Below are 18,353 nucleotides of genomic sequence, written 5' to 3'. Positions count from 1 at the left end.
AGACCTACCACATGCAAAACAGTGGGATATATGGAAATAAATGGGACATGATATCTGCCGTTGTGCTTATTATCTGTGAGCTTGCCACATAATAGCCATAATAGGTGTTTAGTAAGTAATTTCTGAATACCAATCATGAGGCATGTCTGTGGGGGTAAGGTGTATAAAATAAAGCTATGTGGAACACTGGATGAGTCAAATACATTTAAATTTGTGGAAATTTTGGCCAGGCGTGGTGGCTCACGCCTGTAATCCCAGCACCTGGGAGGCCTAGGCGGGCATATCTCAGGAGTTCGAGACCAGCCTGGCCAACATTGTGAAACCCCATCTCTACTAAAAATACAAAAAATTAGCCAGGCGTGGCGGTGGGCGCCTGTAATCCCAGCTACTTGGGAGGCTGAGGCAGGAGAATCACTTGAACCCAGGAGGCGGAGGTTGCAGTGAGCTGATACCACGCCATTACACTCCAGCCTGGCCAACAAGAGTGAAACTCCATCTCAAAAAGGAAATTGTGGAAATTTTCTTAGAGTTACTTCTGTGTACCAGGATAAGGGAAACATCTGTAGGACAGGGCTTCTTAACCTCAGCACTTTTGGGCCAGATAATTGTAGGGTGTTTAGCAGCATCTCTTTTATTCTGTCTTCCAGTTGTGATAACTGTCTCTAAACACTGCCAGATGTCTCCTGGGGGCCAGAGGCCCTCTGGATGAGAACCATGGCTGTAGGGGATGTCTTATGAAGAAACGGGCACAAAGGAGGCCTTCTACAACATAAAGAACAAAATAAGGGAAAGGGTAAATGCAGTTGCATTTATTAAGATAAATTAATTTGATGTGGCATGGGGGGTGGTGTGTAAAGTGAGCTAATACAAAATGATGCTGGATACAGATCATGGATGTATACACAGTGGAGAGCTGGTTTTATTTGGGAGGCAATGGGAGCTTTTACATTGTTGAGCAAAGGAGTGACGAGATCAGTCTTGCTTTTTAGAAAGATTAGTTTGGCAGTTACTTATTTGTAACCAGAATTAGACAGCAAATAGGATGCGGGGGAGAAGTCAGGTGACTATTAAAGTAGTCTGAGAAGTTAATTCTGGACAAGAGCAGTGGTAATGGAACTAAAAAGGATCACAGGTTTTAGCAATAAATCCAACGCGAGGAAGGGGAACTTAAGATGCCATTTTAAATTTGAGAGTGGTAGTACCATTAAAAACTAATGAATTTTGATTAACTAGGGCTTCAGGCCCTTTGAAATTAAGTTGAATTTTGGTTCTTTCTGAGCAATACACCAGATTTCTAGACAAACACTTAAGGTATGTTTTTAGACATCTATTTAGTGCCTATTACAGCATGGTGTTAGCTTCCGAAGAGACAAGAATGACAAAAATAGTCTTACCATTAATGGCATTGTGAGAGGTCTAGCAGTAACTTGTTTATCCTATGCCTTGATCCACCCTTTCTCATTTCCTTATTAAGCACACAATACTGAGACCAGAATAAAGCAGTACATTTACTACCTTGTGAAGAATGTCCAGGTGTTCAGGTGTGTTATCTTCATTTTGTGCTGCTTTAACAGAATACAGGAGACTGGGTAATTTGTAAAGAACAGAAATGTATTTCTCACAGTTCTGGAGGATGGGAAGTTAAGATCAAGGAGCTGGCACTTGTTGACTAGGGCTTTCCTGCTGTGTTCTCACATACAGAAGGCAAGCTAGCAGGATGCTCCCTGAAGCCTCTTTTATTAAGGGCCTTCATCCCAGTCCTGAGAGAATCCCTCATGGCCTAGTGATCTCTTAAAGGGCCCACCTCTTGATGCTGTCACACTGGCAACACCTGAATTTGAGGAGACACATTCAAGCCACAGCAAACTGAACATTTCTCCCATGCCAGATAGCACCATGTTCTTTGTCAGTAGGTGTTGGTAGAGGGGCACTGCAGAATAAAGGGGCTTCTCTTGCTTCTAAGATGATACTGTGACAGTTAATTTTATGTGTCAACTTGGCTAGGTCACAGGGTGCCTAGCTACTGGGTCATACTTTTTTTTTTTTTTAAGAGATTTAACTTCTGCTCTGAGTTTCCAATTATAAGCTCAAACATTATGCTAGGTGTTTCTGTGAGGGTGTTTTTACATGAGATTGACATTTAAATCAGTGAACTTTGAGTAATGCAGACTGCCCTCCTCAATGTTAGTGGGCTTGATCCAGTCAGGTGAAGGTCTGAAGAGAAAAAACGACTGTCCTCTTCCAAGAACAAGAGAATCCTCCAACAGATACCTTTGGACTGGACCTGCACCATCAGCTTTCCTGGGTCTCCAGCCGCCTGCCTCACACTCCAGCTTTTGGACTTGTTAGACTTAATAATCATCACACAAGCCAATCCTTTTAAGGGAGTTTGTCTGGAGAATCTTGACAAACACAAACATCTACTGAGAGTCCCTGTCCAAGTTTTGCTCACACCCTAGCAAGAGGCTTCTGGCTTACCAGTAGAGGGTGTGAGGTTCTTTGCTTCTAAGACCCGATCCACCAGCTGTACACCAGCTCTGGCCCAAGGCAAGACAGGGAATTTCCCCATCACTGAGTAGGCTATAGCCACTCTCTCTCCATTAGGCCTGACTTCACCATGGGTAAGGGGAGCCCCTTTCAAGGGTATTCTTAACTTTGGTACTCTCAGTCCTAGAACATCGTAGCTCTCTTTCATCTCTCTTAAAAGCTAATATCATTATCACTTAACAGTTTTTTATATTAAAATTATCCCTGTTCAAGTTAATGGTATGGTTTCTGTCTCCTGACTAGATATCAGGATACAGTATTTACTGTCACATTTCTACTAGTTTAAAGTTTTTCGTAATATTTAAACTGAATTTTTGATCATTCATTAACTACTTACATAGAACAGGACAAAGGATGATTTTCCTTTGTCTACTTATTATAAGGAAGTGTCCAAGATTTACCACTACGTCATGATTACAGGTGGTCACCAACTTATGATGGTTTTAGGATTTTTTGACTTTATGATGGGTTTACAGGGATGCAGCCCCATTTCAAGCTGAGGAGCTCCTTAGGACTTACGAATCATGCCTCTTTCATACCACGGTAAAGTTGGAAAATTGTTACATCAAGCTGTCATTAAGTAGGAGCCTGCTGTGTCGCTAACGTTATATGCTTTTTTAACTTATGATGGGTTTACTGGGAATTAACCACAATGTAAATCGAGGACCATCTGTATATTGTATGATTTTTGCTAATGCATTGAGAGAGATCTGTGTAAATTATCTATGACTTCAAAATACACATATTACCTCCAACTGTGTTAACTCATGTTTTTGAAGAGAATAAGGGTATTTTCACCCTATGTGGATGTGCTGTAGAATTTTTCTAAGCTACGAAAGTCTACAAATAACAAATCAACTTAAACTTTTTGGGAAATAATTTCTACTAAAGATTCATAATCGGCGTATTCCTTCAATGACTGTACAAGTTCATCCAGTAGATAATCTCCCTGCATAAAAGTTTCAAGATCATGCAGTGTCTTGCTTATTCTGTGATCTGTGACCCGGTTCTGTGGAAAATTATATGTTCTTATTTTCTCTGATCTTCCTTTACTTCCAATCTGTATATAGAAAAAAAGATGAGATGCAGTTAGATTCAGGGCAATTTAAACCTACAAATTTAACTTATCTGAAGACTTAAGTTCTTGATTTATAACATGAATCAAAATGCGAGAATCAGGTTTTAAACACTTAGAATCCCCAAATGACATGGGAACATGATATAGAAAAAAGAACATGTGCTCTAAAATCAGATTAATATCTGAATCCTGCCTCAGCCACTTCAATGTTCTATGACCTCGGGCAACTAGTTTACCCATCTGCAAAATACAGTGTCTACTACACAGTGATGATGGCTATAGAGCCTGGCACATAGTTGCTATTCCTATAGTCGCTGAATATGTATTATCTCTGTGAATTAATGCAGTCATCTTCCGTGATAACAAGGTGGTGAGTTTCCCATATTGAGGAGTTCTTAAAAGGCTCTGTAGTTATAAAATTAAATACCGGCAGGGCGCGGTGGCTCATGCCTGTAATCTCAGCACTTTGGGAGGCTGAAATGGGTAGATCACCTGAGGTCAGGAGTTCAAGACCAGCCTGCCCAACATGGCAAAACCCCGTCTCTAGTAAAAATACAAAAAATTAGCCGAGTGTGGTGGCGGGCACCTATAATCCCAGCTACTCAGGAGGCTGAGGCAGGAGAATCGCTTGAACCCAGGAAGCAGAGCTTGCAGTGAGCCGAGATCGCGCCACTGCACTCCAGCCTGGGTGACAAGAGCGAAACTCTATCTCAATAACAAACAACGACAACAAAAATTAAACACCAAACAGGAAGAAAGCCAAGTTGAGTTAGATTTCAAACTTCCTTGCATATTACAATTTCAAAGGATTAAAAATGAATGAGGACTCAGAATATATTTTTAGTAACTGATTAAAAGTCTGGGAAAAATACCTTTGAATATAGAAAACAGGGCAGAGGTGTAAGATTACTATCAAACAAGGATAGCCCTCAGACTACCTGAATTGTTTTCAACACAGGTTAAAACAAATATGATATGTAAAAACCGAGTTATTTTTTAAAAAGCTGAGTTATATAAAAATATTTCTATCCTTTAAAAGCATTTTTAAAATTCATTTTTTACCTGAATTTTTCTAGCATTCTGTCTTTTATTTGCTTCTTTTTCTAGATGCATGCTGTACAGTTTTGCACGTAACTTTTTCATAGCCAGCTCTCTATTTTTCAGTTGAGATCTCTCTTGTTGACATTCAGAAACAACACCTGAATAGTGTTACGAGAATTAAAAAGTTTTAATAGAAAAATCTTCTTTACTTATTATCAAGGAATACTCCTTTTCCTCCTCATCCTTTTTCTTCTTCCTTTATGAAGGAGAAAAAACAGGACTCTAATAAAAAAGGGAGAGACTATAGACTTCACTTTTGCAGAGTTTATCAGAAAACTGAAAATTTAAGTTTGAGCAATAGCACAAATAGCACAAAGTATTTCTTTTTTTTGTTTGTTTGAGATGGAGTCTCACTCTGTCACCCAGGCTGGAGTGCAGTGGTGATATCTCGGCTCACTGCAAGCTCCGCCTCCCGGGTTCAAGTGATTCTCCTGCCTCAGTCTCCCCAGTAGCTGGGACTACAGGCGCCCGCCACCACGCCTGGCTAATTTTTTTTTTTTGTATTTTTAGTAGAGACAGGATTTCACCATGTTAGCCAGGATGGTCTCGATCTCCTGACCTCGTGATCCGCCTGCCTCAGCCTCCCAAAGTGCTGGGATTACAGGCGTGAGCCACTGCGCCCAGCCTAGCACAAAGTATTTCTATACTGAAGGCATACATACTAAACAATAAGCATAAATCATTTAATACAGATTGTTTCCCCTCAGCTAGCCACCATGTTTTAAAAGTAACAACTACTTACAGAAACGAAGGTAAATGAGAAATCCTATTACTAGAGAAAATCACTTAATTTTTTTAGGCTATCCATTTTTTCCCCCCAATTTCTGTTTTGTATTCTGTATTACCTAAGACATCATCCAGTTTAACATAAGGATACTCCCATAATTAAAAGAACAAAATCATAACAATCCAGTACTGGCCTCAACCACTATTAGTTAATAGGGATTATGCCCCTTTGAAATCAGTCATAGTAAGAGATTCTTGTTTCCCTTCTAGATAACTGAGATTTGCTATCCATATGCTTTATCACATGTGAATCACTGTGGTAATACTTGTGAAAGACGTTTAGTTCAACCTACAGTGTACTGGAGACTTAAAGATTTGGATGTAGTCCCTTTGCCTAACTATCTAGAATCAGATCCCCTGGAGGTATGTGAATGAAGTTAATGGAAAGATGCCCCTGCAGTTATATACAAAACTATACAATGCTTTCATATCATTTTTTCAAAGGAGGCCATGTTCCCCTCCCCTGCAAAAATGCTCAGAACCAATGATTTAGAGCATTTTCTGATAAAGAACCCATGATAATAACTTCATTGTGAGAATTTTCTTTTTAAGTATAAACCTCAGAACTCCACCTGGAAGGACCATCCACACCTTCTATAAATCATTAATACAGACATTCCCTGAGTTTGGATCCCTCCCTCTTCCTGGCCTTGCAATTATCCCCCCGAGTATCAGGTAAGGATTCTAAGTAAATCAAGTACTTAATAACAATCCTTAGTAGTATACATTTCTCTGGTAACCGAGGATCTATTTCAGTGGAAAATTAGTCAAATTATTCCAAAATTGATTTCTTTAGTGTCATATCTTGAAGGAATAAGTACACACCTGTTGGAAGATGAACTATCCGGACAGCACTGTCTGTGGTATTTACATGCTGCCCCCCAGCTCCACTGGCTCGCTTAGTGTCAATTCTCAAATCTTTTGGATTAATCACGAGATTAATCTATACGGAAGAAAAACTGGTATTTTAAAAGGTTACATGTACCAACTTTATAAAGGCAAGAGCGACCCATTTATAAATACACAACATGTACAGAATTCATATATTTGGGAGGTTTAATTTTAAGACTAGAAAGTAGCTAGAAGGATACCAATTTAAAACTGTTTTGCTTTTTGGAAGAGTAAGGAATCGAAATAGTACAGGATTGTACAGTTTTGAAAAACAAATCCTTTCTAGTTCTCAAAAACCTGGCTTCTCTTTACCCATTTCTTACCAAAGAAACAGTAGAACTTGATACTCTTCTGCCTACTTTTAGAACTGAATGCGTGAGCTAAGGTAAGGTTTTTTCAAATTTTTCTGAATTTAAAGAGCCTAGCAGCAGAAAAAAAAAAACCACCCACACCCACACCCCCCCCACACACACACAATGGTAGCTTCAGAACTGTGGGAATGGTCTGTTTCGTTTTATTTCAAACATATTTGGAGGCAAAGATGAACCAAATGGAAATGGGAGTGACCAAGAAATCATGGGTCTCAATTCCTCAACACACTGGGATCTGAGGTCAAGGTAATGCTTTGTCCTGGGAGCCACCATCAAAAGCACTGTTTCATGAACAACTAAGAACCATTCTGTGACATGTCTGCAATGCTGGCGGTAAGAATCCTATCATTCCCTGGGCCTTCCACCTCTATGTTTCCCTGTGTGACTCCCTCTTATGGTTGCTAAAAGAATTAAGATGATACATGGCCCTCAGTGTCTCATCTTTTCCTGAAAACTTCCACCCCAAGATGCTTAAACATAAGTGACTAGGTTGCTAGGTGTGGCTCCTGCCATTTATTCTACTTCACTCTCTCCCTTAACTGTTTAGTTTCTCATCTACGCTTCACACAAAAATTAGATCTGAAGAAACTATGAAGACCTAAAGAAAGCAACTCCATGAAAGCTATTACAGAGTCAATAGCACTTTTTCCCAAAATTAGCATAGGAACCACTGAGAGTTCCTTCTCAGAGCATTCACACTTCATTCTGAAACACAAGTCAGATATCTCCTATCACTTTTTAGCAGAAGGGAAATGAGGCAAAACAGAACTCCTACACTAAGTTATCTTAAAAATACAGACTGAGAATTTGCTTTGTGAGAAACAGTATACTCATTATGAACAGTGTAACAATATACTTTAATTTTAATGTAACAGGGTTATGAAGCAGCAATTCTGTTAATTACCTTTGTTAAATAGGATTGTTGCTGTTAATACCCCATAAACCAGTCACACAAGGCAGAAGTCATTATAAAGGCAACCAGTCCATATTTAAATAGGTTATTATTTCACCCACAGAGATGATCTCACAGTAACTACTTATTAGGAAAATACTAATACACAGACAATGCAACATTGTATCATTTACAAATCCTTGATTTTTAACATTATAACATGTTTTAGACTGAGATAATATACAACTCAAAATACACAAGCTTCGAAGACCAAATAGATACTCAATTCAGTAAACTCTAAATGTTACTCTGGGGGCAAGGCACTGTGCTAGGCCCAGGATTCCAAGGAGAAGGGCTTATGCCTTACCTCAGTAGGCTGGGGTAATATCGCTACAGTCATGGTGCTAGTATGGATGCGGCCTTGCTTTTCTGTCTTTGGCACTCTTTGTACTCTGTGCACACCTCCTTCAAATTTCATGTGCCTATAGGCTTCTGAACCCCCAATGCTGGCAGACGCATGTCTAAGGCCACCTTGAAAATACAGGGAAATAGAATTATTTTTGTTATTCCTGCCATTTATAAGTAATTGATCATCACATCTACTATCTTGAGCTATATTTTTAAACTCATAAAAGGAGATAAACATGGAGACTAAAAATCTTGAGGTATATTTTTAAAGTTATAAAAGGAGATAAACATGGAGACTGTAAAACATTAAAATATTTAGTGTTTTAATATTTATCTTTACTGCTTACAAGTACTAAACAAAACATGTATGAGGCTAATCAACTGACATCAGTAACATATCTAAGACTACTTTTAAAGACTGTTAGCAATTCAATGGTTAGTATTATTGAAAGACTCTCCATGAGATTTTATAGGTCATTTCAAAATTATTGTATTTGCCTTCAAATTTATTAGGTAAAGGATGAGCATAAAACTACATAAGCATCCTTACAGATAAGTTCTAAAGCCTAGTCATGGTCTTTCCAACTCTTTTCCTAAACACTTTACCCGAAACAAAATGAATAGTTTACTGACCTATTTCACTTGGAAAATATTCCAGGGTTTCAAAATGCCATCTTTTAAATGCGGCATATTGTTGATACATATCAAATATCTCTGAAGTAAACAACATTGCCTCCTGACCTCCAACTCCTGCAGTTACTTCCAGGATCAAATCATTTTCATCTGTTTCTTCTGAGGGAACCAAAAGTAAGATAATCTGTAAATATAAAAATATCACCCCTCCTATAATTAAGATTTAAAATTTACCAAAAAATAAAAAGCTAAATGATTAGATTCAGGAATTTTAAATATTTAAGTTTCTCCAAGCAAATAATTTAATATTGCTGAGTACTGTTCAACCATCTTGCCAATTAGAACTGTATAATGTGTAACTTCCATAAAGTATTAATGTTACAACTATATTATAAATGCTGTAAGATTCAGCTAAAACTTCAGGCTTGTTTTATTGTCTGTTGGAGTTCTTGTATGCTTTATATCAGTTCTCTCTTCTGTTAATAAGAACTAAGTACTTGCTGTGATTAGGAAATTACACTGTTGTAGAAAGCAAAAGAAGATTCTAGCTCCATCCTGTTGAAATTTAAGGCCTAGTATGGCAGAAAACCCAAAGCACTCAAAACTGCATTTGTATTATTTTAAGATTTCTTATTATGGAAGATAAACTTGTAATTTTGAAACTAAAAAGGCCCTTAGAGATTATCTGGTCCAATTCTTTAATTTTACTTGTAAAGGAAACAGAAGTTAACAGAGATTAAATGACTTGTTTAAGGGCAAAGTGTTAGTTACTGACCAAGCAGGCACAAGAACACAAACCTTTGTGCCTAGATCAGTCTTCTCTCCATTACAATAGTATGTTTCTAATCAAGGGGATCTAGAACAAAGACTTCTTAGATTAAGTTAATTAATAAGAAAAGCTACCAACATTTTATTGGTTCTTTAATATATGGCAGGCATTCTAAGCACTGTACATACTTTAATTCTTAAAACAATCTGGGGTAAGTATTATTAACAGTTCTACCTTAAGATGTGAAACTAACTTTACAGGGGTTGAATAATCTAGTGGCTCAACATTACCCAACTCGAAAGTAAGTGGAAGAGCTAGAATTGAACCTGAATATACCTGAGTACACTGCTATCACACTAGACACTGGTCAGAAGCCATGCTAGTTACTACTTTTCCATCTCTCTAGCCGATGCCAATACAACATTATCATTCAAATTTTGAACAAATGGATTTTACTTGTTTGTTGATTACTACACACTGTACAGAAACCTTTAATACACATATCCTTCTTATTCACACAAAATTTAATTTAGAAAATTGGTAAAACACGAGCTACACTACACTTTTCACCTTATAGTGGAATTCTCGCCTTCTAACATAGGTTATAGGAACATTAATTTTTAGTAATTTTCACATTTGGCTAAGGGGGAGGTAGATTCTCAAAAATAAGTACCCCCTTTCCTGGGTCCTTCCTTACCTAACACATTCTTTCACTTATCCCCAGAGGTAACTGCTGTCAACCTTTAGTCTCTGCTTTACAGAATTAGCAAAGAGTGGCTCTAATTTCATATAATTATTCTTCATTAACTCTATATGTTCTGTAATTCTCCTGGATGTATAACCAAAGCAGTGTAATCCAATTCTTAAAATCCTCAGGGCTTACTCTAGGTCTGACATTCTAAATAGTGTAAGAGATGCAAAATAAATATTCCTGGCCCTGAGGCTCAAGGTCTACTGTCACTGTACCAGGGGACTTCAAGAATTGTATTTCAAAGTTATTTTGTAACAAAATAAACTCGTGCTACTTGTTATAACAAGTTACAGGTTCTAGTTTAAGGCACTAAAAAGGGTGTATCAGTTCTGCTAAAACTGAAGCAAGAAGAAACATTAAATTGCTGGTGAAGCTTGGGTGGAAGAATGGTGAAATCATTGATGCTTTATGAAAAGTTTATGAGGACAATGCCCTGAAAAAATCAGCAGTTTACAAATGGAGAACTCGTTTTACGTAGAGACAAGATCATGTTGAAGAGGAAGTCCACAGTGGCAGACCATCTACATCAGTTTGTGAGGAAAAAAATTAATCTTATTTGTGCCCTAATTGAAGAGGACTGATGGTTAACAGCAGAAACAATAGCCACACCAAAGACATCTCAACTGGTTCAGCTTATAAAATTCGGACAAAAAAATTAAAGGTGAGCAAACTTTCCTCTGGATGGGTGCCAGAACCTTTGCATGCAGATCAGCTGCAGGCAAGAGCAGAGCTTTCAATAGAAATTTTAAACGAATTGGATCAAGATCCTGAAGCATTTCTTTGAATTGTAACTGCAAGTGAAACATGGCTTTACCAGTATGATCCTGGAGACAAAGCACAATCAAAACAATGGCCACCAAGATGTGGAAGGGGTCCAGTCAAAGCGAAAGCAGACTGGCTAGGGGCAAAGGTCATGGCAATAGTCGTTTTGGGGATGCTCAAGGCATCTTGCTTATTGACATTCTGGATGGCCAAAGAACAACAGTATCTGCTTACTAGGAGGGTTTTGAGAAAGTCAGCCAGAGTTTTAGCAAAATACCAGGGACAGCTTCACCAGAGTCCTCTCCTACACCAGTGCTCCTGCTCATTCCTCTCATCCAACAGAGGCAATTTTGAGAGTTTCAATGGGAAATCCATAGGCATTCATGTTACAGTCCTTATTTGGCTTCTCCTTTTTTTGTTTCCTAATCTTAAAAAATTTGTAAAGGGTACCCATTGTTCTTTAGTTAATAATATAAAAAAGACTACATTGACATGGTTAAATTCCCAGGACCCTCAGTTCTTTAGGGATACATTAAATGCTGGTATATCACCTTTTTGCTTACAAAAGTGTCTTGAACTTGATGGTGGCACTTATGTCAATACATTAAAGTTTATATATATATATCTTTTAATTCCAGTTTTCCAAAAACTTTTGAAGTCCTTTCATATAACCTCTTCTGCCCCATGTCTACCTCCAACCTTCTTAAAAAAAAAAAACAGAGGGAAGACATGTCACTATTTTGCTGCCTTTCCAGAAAATACTATCACTGTGACAGTTACCTTTCTGTGACAGCTATACAGTATTTTTAGTATGATGAAAACAGGACCACGTGAAGTTTGTTCTTTAAAAGCCAGTTTATTGATAGTCATAATCATTTCAAAATGTATGCATATATCAAAACATCACATTATACACCTTAAATATATGCAATTTTGGGGTCAATTTATATCTCAATAAATCTAGAAAATAAATTTTAAAAACCCAATTTATTCTAAACAGTAACAAGCTAGTCACTTCTTTGTTTTTATAAACCTTTAATAAACGTTAATGCCTAAGAATAGCACAAATGCTTTATTCTTTGCAGAAATACCATACCTGATGCTTCAGCTGAGTTATTTCTTTTTGACACAGAGTTATTTCATTCTCTGCAAGTTTCCTTAAATCTTCATTCTCATCTAGGAAAAAAAGGGCAGAAGTTAAGGTTTTCCTTAATTAGTGTTGAACTGCCAGCAGACTTCTAGGAAATAGTTTTATGGTTATTATAGCTGAAAAGAAAAATAAAATGTCTATCTTGTCCTTTCAATAAATGCCATTCAATAAATGTCCTTTCAATCAATTTCACCATTTTATACATTAGTTTTCATAAGCATGTAAGTATAAAGTTTTTTTTTCTGACAAAAGAAAGTACAAGTAAAAATTTCTATAAAAATATAAAAAAGCTAAACTCTTCCATAATTTCATCTCCATGAAATATGCACTTTAATAAATATGCTTTTAGACTTCCAACTTAGACTATACAATAAACCAATGAGTGCATTTAGCTAATAAGATGGACAGAAGGGATACAGAAGTTTACACCAGTAAAACTAAAATTCAATTAAAAAGTAGGAAGTTATTTATTCTCTTATAAGCAAATGTTTCATTACTATTTTAGTAACCACCCAAAAACATTTATTAGACTCTGCCTAATGTACACAGAATGTTTATATGAAGTACTCCTCTCTCTCTGGCTTTACCCTTATTGTTGTTTCATCTTTAAATTTTCATTTTTATCTTATAAAACATACTTTCTCATTCCTCTACCCTATAGATGATATGCAGCCTATATAAAGGAGGAGGAAAGGGAAAATTTCTGGCTATTAACAAATTATTCTCTGGAAAGTTCAAACCCTTACAAAGTATCAGTTTGTATGCTTCTCTATTAAGAACCAACCGTGCTGGGAACTGGGATAATACATATGTAAGACCTGCCCTCAAGAGAGCATTATAGATAATTTTAGTTTCTTTATATTTTTCTAAAAGAGAAAAACAAAAAATAACCTAAACCACTATGTGATATGGTTTGGCTGTGTCCCCACCCAAATCTCATTTTGATTTGTAGCTCCCACAATTCCCACCTGTTGTGGGAGGTAACTGAATCATAGGGGCAGGTATTTCCCGTGCTGTTCTCGTGATAGTGAATAAGTCTTACGAGATCTGATGGTTTTATAAAGAAGAGTCCCCTGCACAAGTTCTCTTGTCTGCTGCCATGTAAGAAGTGCCTTCTGCCTTCCACCATGATTGTGAGACCTCCCCAGCCACGTGGAACTGTGAGTCTATTAAACTTTTTTTTCTTAAAAATTACCCCGTCTTGGGTATGTCTTTATCAGCAGTGTGAAAACAGACTAATACACTATGTGATCAAATATTAAAACAGTTGCACCTTGAAGGAATCTGTTGATTTTGGAATGGGCAGAGAAAGGAAAGAAAGATTAACTCAAGGAGAGAATAACAACAGCAAAACTGAAATAAGTAAGTACAGGAAGCACTGCTGAAAATTATTTTGGCACGCATATGGTATGGAAGAAATCTGGTAGAATAGAAAATGTGTTGAGTTAGGAAAAGCAAAAATGAATTCTAGCCCTAGTTTAATCGCTAAGGTACTGTTAGGGCAATAGGCTCAACTTCTCTCAGTTATGACAAGAATGAAATGAAAGTTCTGAGCTGGATGATCTCTAAGGTGCCTTTCAGTTCTGCAAAGATAAGGAGATTGGAACTAGAGTCTAGAAGTAATTTAAAAACTATATTTTATTTAACCCAATATGCTCCAAATATTATTTCAACATGTAATTAACATAAAAATATTACTTTCTATACCAAGTGTTTGAAATCTATATGTATTTTACACTTAAACACCTCAATTCAGACTAGCCACAAATAGATGCTCAACAGCTGTGTGGCAACTGGCTACTATATTGGATAGTGCAGCTCTAAAGGGTTTAGAATGAGGAGTTACTCAGAGTCAATGGTAATACACTACTTCTTTAATTTCTCTTGAATATTATAAATCAACATATGTTTACTGGACACCTACCATGTGCCCGCCTTCCCCTTTCCCTACAAAGATGTTTATGGTTTCCTATTCTAAATGGATCCCATTCTTTTCAACCCTTTGAGTAGCTGCTTATTGTCACCCCTCTTTTCCCACCTAGATTTCTGAAGATAAAATGCCATTTTTATTACTTTTCTCCTGTTAACTCTAATTTACTTCTCAAGCTGTTACATTGGATTCTATAATCATATCAAGACTATTTTTATTCAAATTACCAATAACAAAATTGCCAAATCAAAAGAGTTACTTCAGTGTGAGCTGAAAAGGTTGAGTTTTACCTTTCTATGTCAGGTACTGAGGAATTTTTTTTTTTTTTTTTGAGGCAGGGTCTTGCGCTGTCACTCAGGCTGGAGTGCAGTGGCACCATCTTGGCTCACTGCAACCTCCACCTCCCGGGTTCAAGCAATTCTCCCACCTCAGCCTCTCAAGTAGCTGGGACCACAAGCACGCACCAGCATGCCCAGCTAATTCTGCATTGTTTGTAGAGACAGGGTTTTGCCATGTTGCCCAGGCTGGTCTCGAACTCCTGGGCTCAAGTGATCCACCCACCTGGGCCTCTCAAAGTGCTGGGATTAGAGGCTTGAGCCACCACGCCTGGCCAAGGATCTCTTACTTCTTGAAATTTTCTTTAATTGGCTTCTACAGCTTCGTTTATTTATCTACTTCAAGGTCACAAAGCTCTGGCTGTTTTTTTCTTAACCTTTTATAGCTTTCTTCTCTGCCTGCTCCTCAAATACTATGTATTTCTGGCCTTTTTAGACTTGTTTCTATCTAAATGAATTTTCCCTGAGTGTTCTCATCTACTTCTAAGGTTTAGTTTACCATGTATTGTATATCTCAAGAGCTCTCTTATGATTATTTGGGCTCAATTTTTCTCCTTTGTCAGTAATTTTTTCTCCTAGACTAGTACAGATATCTTTATTGGAATTCCTTTTCACAGGTATTTTTAACTTAATATGGCATTCACTGCAAAACTCATCTTTTTAAAAAATTTGGTCCAACTTTTATACTTTCGTCTTAATTAACAGTACCACTCATGTGCTGAAGCCAGAAACCTAAGACTTTTCTTAGAATTAACTCTCTCTCCTTCATCCTTCTCAGGACATAAGCCACTAAATCCTAATTGGTTCCTCAGAATGTTTTGTGAGTCAGAACTATTCCTATCACCATTTCTTCTTTGGATTGTTTCAACTGCCTCCTCCCTGGCCTGTCAGTCACCAGGGTTTCTGGAGAATACTCCAATTCATCCTCAACGCATGCCACCATTAACTTTTCTTTACAAAGACGTGACTTCTCTGCTTAAAAACATATGCAGCTTTCCATGGTCTATAAAAAATAAATCCAAATTTTTTGTCTTGCAAGGTTCTTAACTGTCTTTCTGGCTTCATGTTTCTATGACATTATCATCTCCTACCTATCCTATACTTAGGCCATATTGAGTTTCCCAATTTAGTACCTTTACCTAGGCTGGTCACCTCTCTGCCTTTAATCTCTTGCACCATCTGACAGACAACCTCCTGCTTACCCTTCGAGATACACTTAAATGCCAGCCTTTGTTTTTGATAACGCTCTGGGGTTTATTGCAGATGTTAAACACTAATCTTTATAACTATAAAAGTCACTTAATATTTTTACTTCTTACACATCTCCCTTACTAGACTGTAAGCACCTAAAAGCTATTTCCGTAATTTTTTTTAGTAATTAGTGGTGTCTGACTAAATAAACCCTGGAGTACAGTAAGGGATCAATGCAAGTTAAACTATTATTATATCCTATATGGGTGGGCCTTTACACCTCCTCAGTGTTTAACAAGTGCTTGCTCTCCTAGGTCTTTATTCATACATTTATATCTATGCTTTCTTATCAGCTATATTACAGGTAATTAATTATGTCCCTCACTAGACTGCGAATCTCTGTGGAAGCTTTCTACCCAAAGTGGTGCCTGGACCAGCAGCTTGGCAGGCCTGGGAGCTTATAGTAATGCAGACACTTAAGCCCCTTTCCAGAATCACTTGGGAAACTTGTTAAATGCACATCTAGGCCGGGCACGGTGGCTCACACCTGTAATCCCAGCACTTTGGGAGGCCGAGGAGGGCGGATCACGAAGTCAGGAGATCGAGACCAGACTGGTTAACACGGTGAAACTCCGTATCTACTAAAAATACAAAAAATTAGGGCGCCTGTAGTCCCAGCTACTCCGGAGGCTGAGGCAGGAGAATGGTGTGAACCTGGGAGGCGGAGCTTGCAGTGAGCCGAGATCGCGCCACTGCACTCCAGTGTGGGCGACAGAGCGAAACTCTGTCTAAAAATAAAAAAAGAAAAAAGCACGTCTAGGTCCGAGATTCTGAGCCCTAAGTCTGCTATTAACAAGCACTGCCCGTGATACTACTGCAGATGGGTCTCCACACCACACTTTGAGAAACACCGCTGTGGAACCCATCACAGGGACAGTGCCTTATTTATCCTTGCTGAGCTAATGATCTCTTGCCCGAATACACAACTAATAAGCATGTAAAAGGGGGCAGAGCACCGTGGCAAAGGAGCACAACTGAGCCCACAGGAGAGGATGGGATCAGAGAGCACACAATGATGTCCTTACCTCTGATCCAAAATAAAAACGGCTGCAAGTGAGTAAGAGTTTCAAACCCGGGTAGTGTGGGTAGTGGAAAAGGCAAACGAAGAGTCAAGAATGTGCTTTGACGCCGCTCCCCCGGGCCCGGCTCTTACCGTGCAGCAAGGGCTCGGTCTCCCGCAGCTCCTGCTCCTTCTGGTTCAGCAGTTTGATCACTGCCGCCAACTCCGGCCTCCTGACCTTCAAATGGGCTTCAGACCCCGCCTGGCGCTCGAGGAAGGTCCGCAAGGGCCCGCCCCGGGCGAACAGCTCCTCCAGCGGCGGGCTACAGGAGCTCAGGGGCCGGCGGGCTGGGCCAACTGCCCTGCGGGGCCAGAGGCACCGCGCAACGCCCCACAGAAGCCGTGGCCGCATCATCAGGCCCAGACCGCGGAGCCTGACCGGAACCGGAAGTTCCGGGTAGAGCAGCCCTCGCGACAACACCCGGAACTTGGAGATAGGAGTGAGAGCTCACCAAGCCCCGCCCAGCGCACGCGCTGTTTTTTAAAGGATTTTCCGGAAGCCTTGGCAGGAGCTTCCTGCCAAGCGTGAGAACGCTGCGAACTTCCCGGAGGCCAAAAGTTGAGGGGGCTGAGCGGAGCGTGATTGGGGCGGGGCGGGCCTGGGAGACCTTGGGAGCCTCTTCTGAAAGCCTCTTCGCAAGGACCCACTTGATGGGTGTCGGGTTGGGCCGGAAAGGGAGAGCAGCAAATTGCCCCTCTGTTTTCTGATAGTGAGGATTTCTTTCCCATGCCCTGAGTCGGGACCTCCAGAGCCGCAGTGGAGGGCAGTCGAGGGTCTAGACGCTGCAGGGCGGAGGTCACAGCCACGCAAGTCGTCAAGTCTCCAGTGCACAGCTGGCCCTGAGTCTCCAAGAGCGAGTTTTATTATGGACACGCGTGTGTGTATTCCTCTTCCTTTTTGCTGCTTATGTTTCTCTTGTCCACGGTGGGTCAGGTTCGTGTTAATAAGGACGTGACAAGTGTATTATGAGATAACCACTGAATGAATTTGCACAATAGACATGCGTGCCCTTCATTGCCGTGTCATTTACTTGCTTTCAAAGGACTTTGTTATTCACCTGCCCATTCATTTTCACTTAGTCCCACCTGTCGTCAGCTTTTTAAAGAGGTGATTACGTGTTATAGTAACTACAGCCCAATAGTCTTCAGCTATCTGCCTCCAGGAGTCCAACTCTCGTCCCTTTCCAAAAAACTGGTAGCGGATAGGTGCCAGCAATACCGACATTTATTGGCATAATGCTTTGCACTTTTCAAAAGACCTGTTCACAGTTCAACGGAGAAATAGATATGAGGGAATAAACACAAGCAGGACCGTCCTGGGAATGCGAGGGCTAAACGCTCAATCTGGGAATTGCCACTACCTAACTGGTTGGGGCAGCGTCTACTAAGTGGTGTTTCACTGTTGAGAGAGGTGATATATTAGAAGAACGTAACTTCTAATTTATTCATAAAAAATAAAATGGTAAAAAATGGGAACCCTTATCAAGGTTAAAATATCCTTAGATCATCTAATCGAAACTCTTGAGGTTGAGTATAAAATTCTTAGACAATACGTTTGCATTGCCTCTCTCTTTTCATCGTTTAGCACGATATGCAATCCAAATGCAGAGTGAGTGGAAGAATGAAATGACTCTTCAA

At 39.2% G+C, this 18,353-nt stretch overlaps 1 protein-coding gene across 4 annotated transcripts; it reads right to left on the bottom strand.

Moving 5' to 3' along the window:
• Positions 1-901: 901 nt before the first annotated feature.
• MTRF1L (mitochondrial translational release factor 1 like) lies at positions 902-17,192 on the bottom strand. Of its 4 annotated transcripts, none has more exons than XM_021937721.2 (7): positions 16,809-17,192; positions 12,086-12,165; positions 8,708-8,891; positions 8,034-8,197; positions 6,338-6,455; positions 4,688-4,824; positions 902-3,607 (listed from the first exon to the last, which is right to left on the bottom strand). In XM_021937721.2, the coding sequence occupies exons 1-7, from the start codon at positions 17,068-17,070 to the stop codon at positions 3,407-3,409; spliced, it is 1,146 nt and encodes a 381-aa protein (XP_021793413.1). In that variant the 5' UTR covers positions 17,071-17,192; the 3' UTR covers positions 902-3,406. The 4 variants fall into 4 exon arrangements, 3 of the variants coding, with proteins under 3 accessions (XP_021793413.1, XP_021793415.1, XP_021793414.1); XM_021937723.2 differs by having other exon boundaries at positions 8,708-8,866; positions 16,809-17,112; XR_002521710.1 differs by having other exon boundaries at positions 3,413-3,607; positions 4,688-4,922.
• Positions 17,193-18,353: the final 1,161 nt, after the last annotated feature.

Source organism: Papio anubis, chromosome 6 (genome assembly GCF_008728515.1).
Source record: "Papio anubis isolate 15944 chromosome 6, Panubis1.0, whole genome shotgun sequence".
NCBI classification, from domain to species: Eukaryota; Metazoa; Chordata; class Mammalia; order Primates; family Cercopithecidae; genus Papio; species Papio anubis.
Note: the sequence above shows the minus strand (reverse complement) of the source record. Positions and strands in the feature narration are given on the sequence as shown.

Bases quoted from the DNA above. Each gene is read 5' to 3' on its own strand.
- MTRF1L (XM_021937721.2), bottom strand. From the start codon at position 17,070: ATGATGCGGCCACGGCTTCTGTGGGGCGTTGCGCGGTGCCTCTGGCCC. The intron at 6,456-8,033 runs GTAAGGCATAAG...TCTTCCGTATAG, and splicing joins TATTACCCCAGCCTACTGAG to ATTAATCTCGTGATTAATCC. The intron at 3,608-4,687 runs GTAAAAAATGAA...TTCTATATACAG, and splicing joins AGAATGCTAGAAAAATTCAG to ATTGGAAGTAAAGGAAGATC.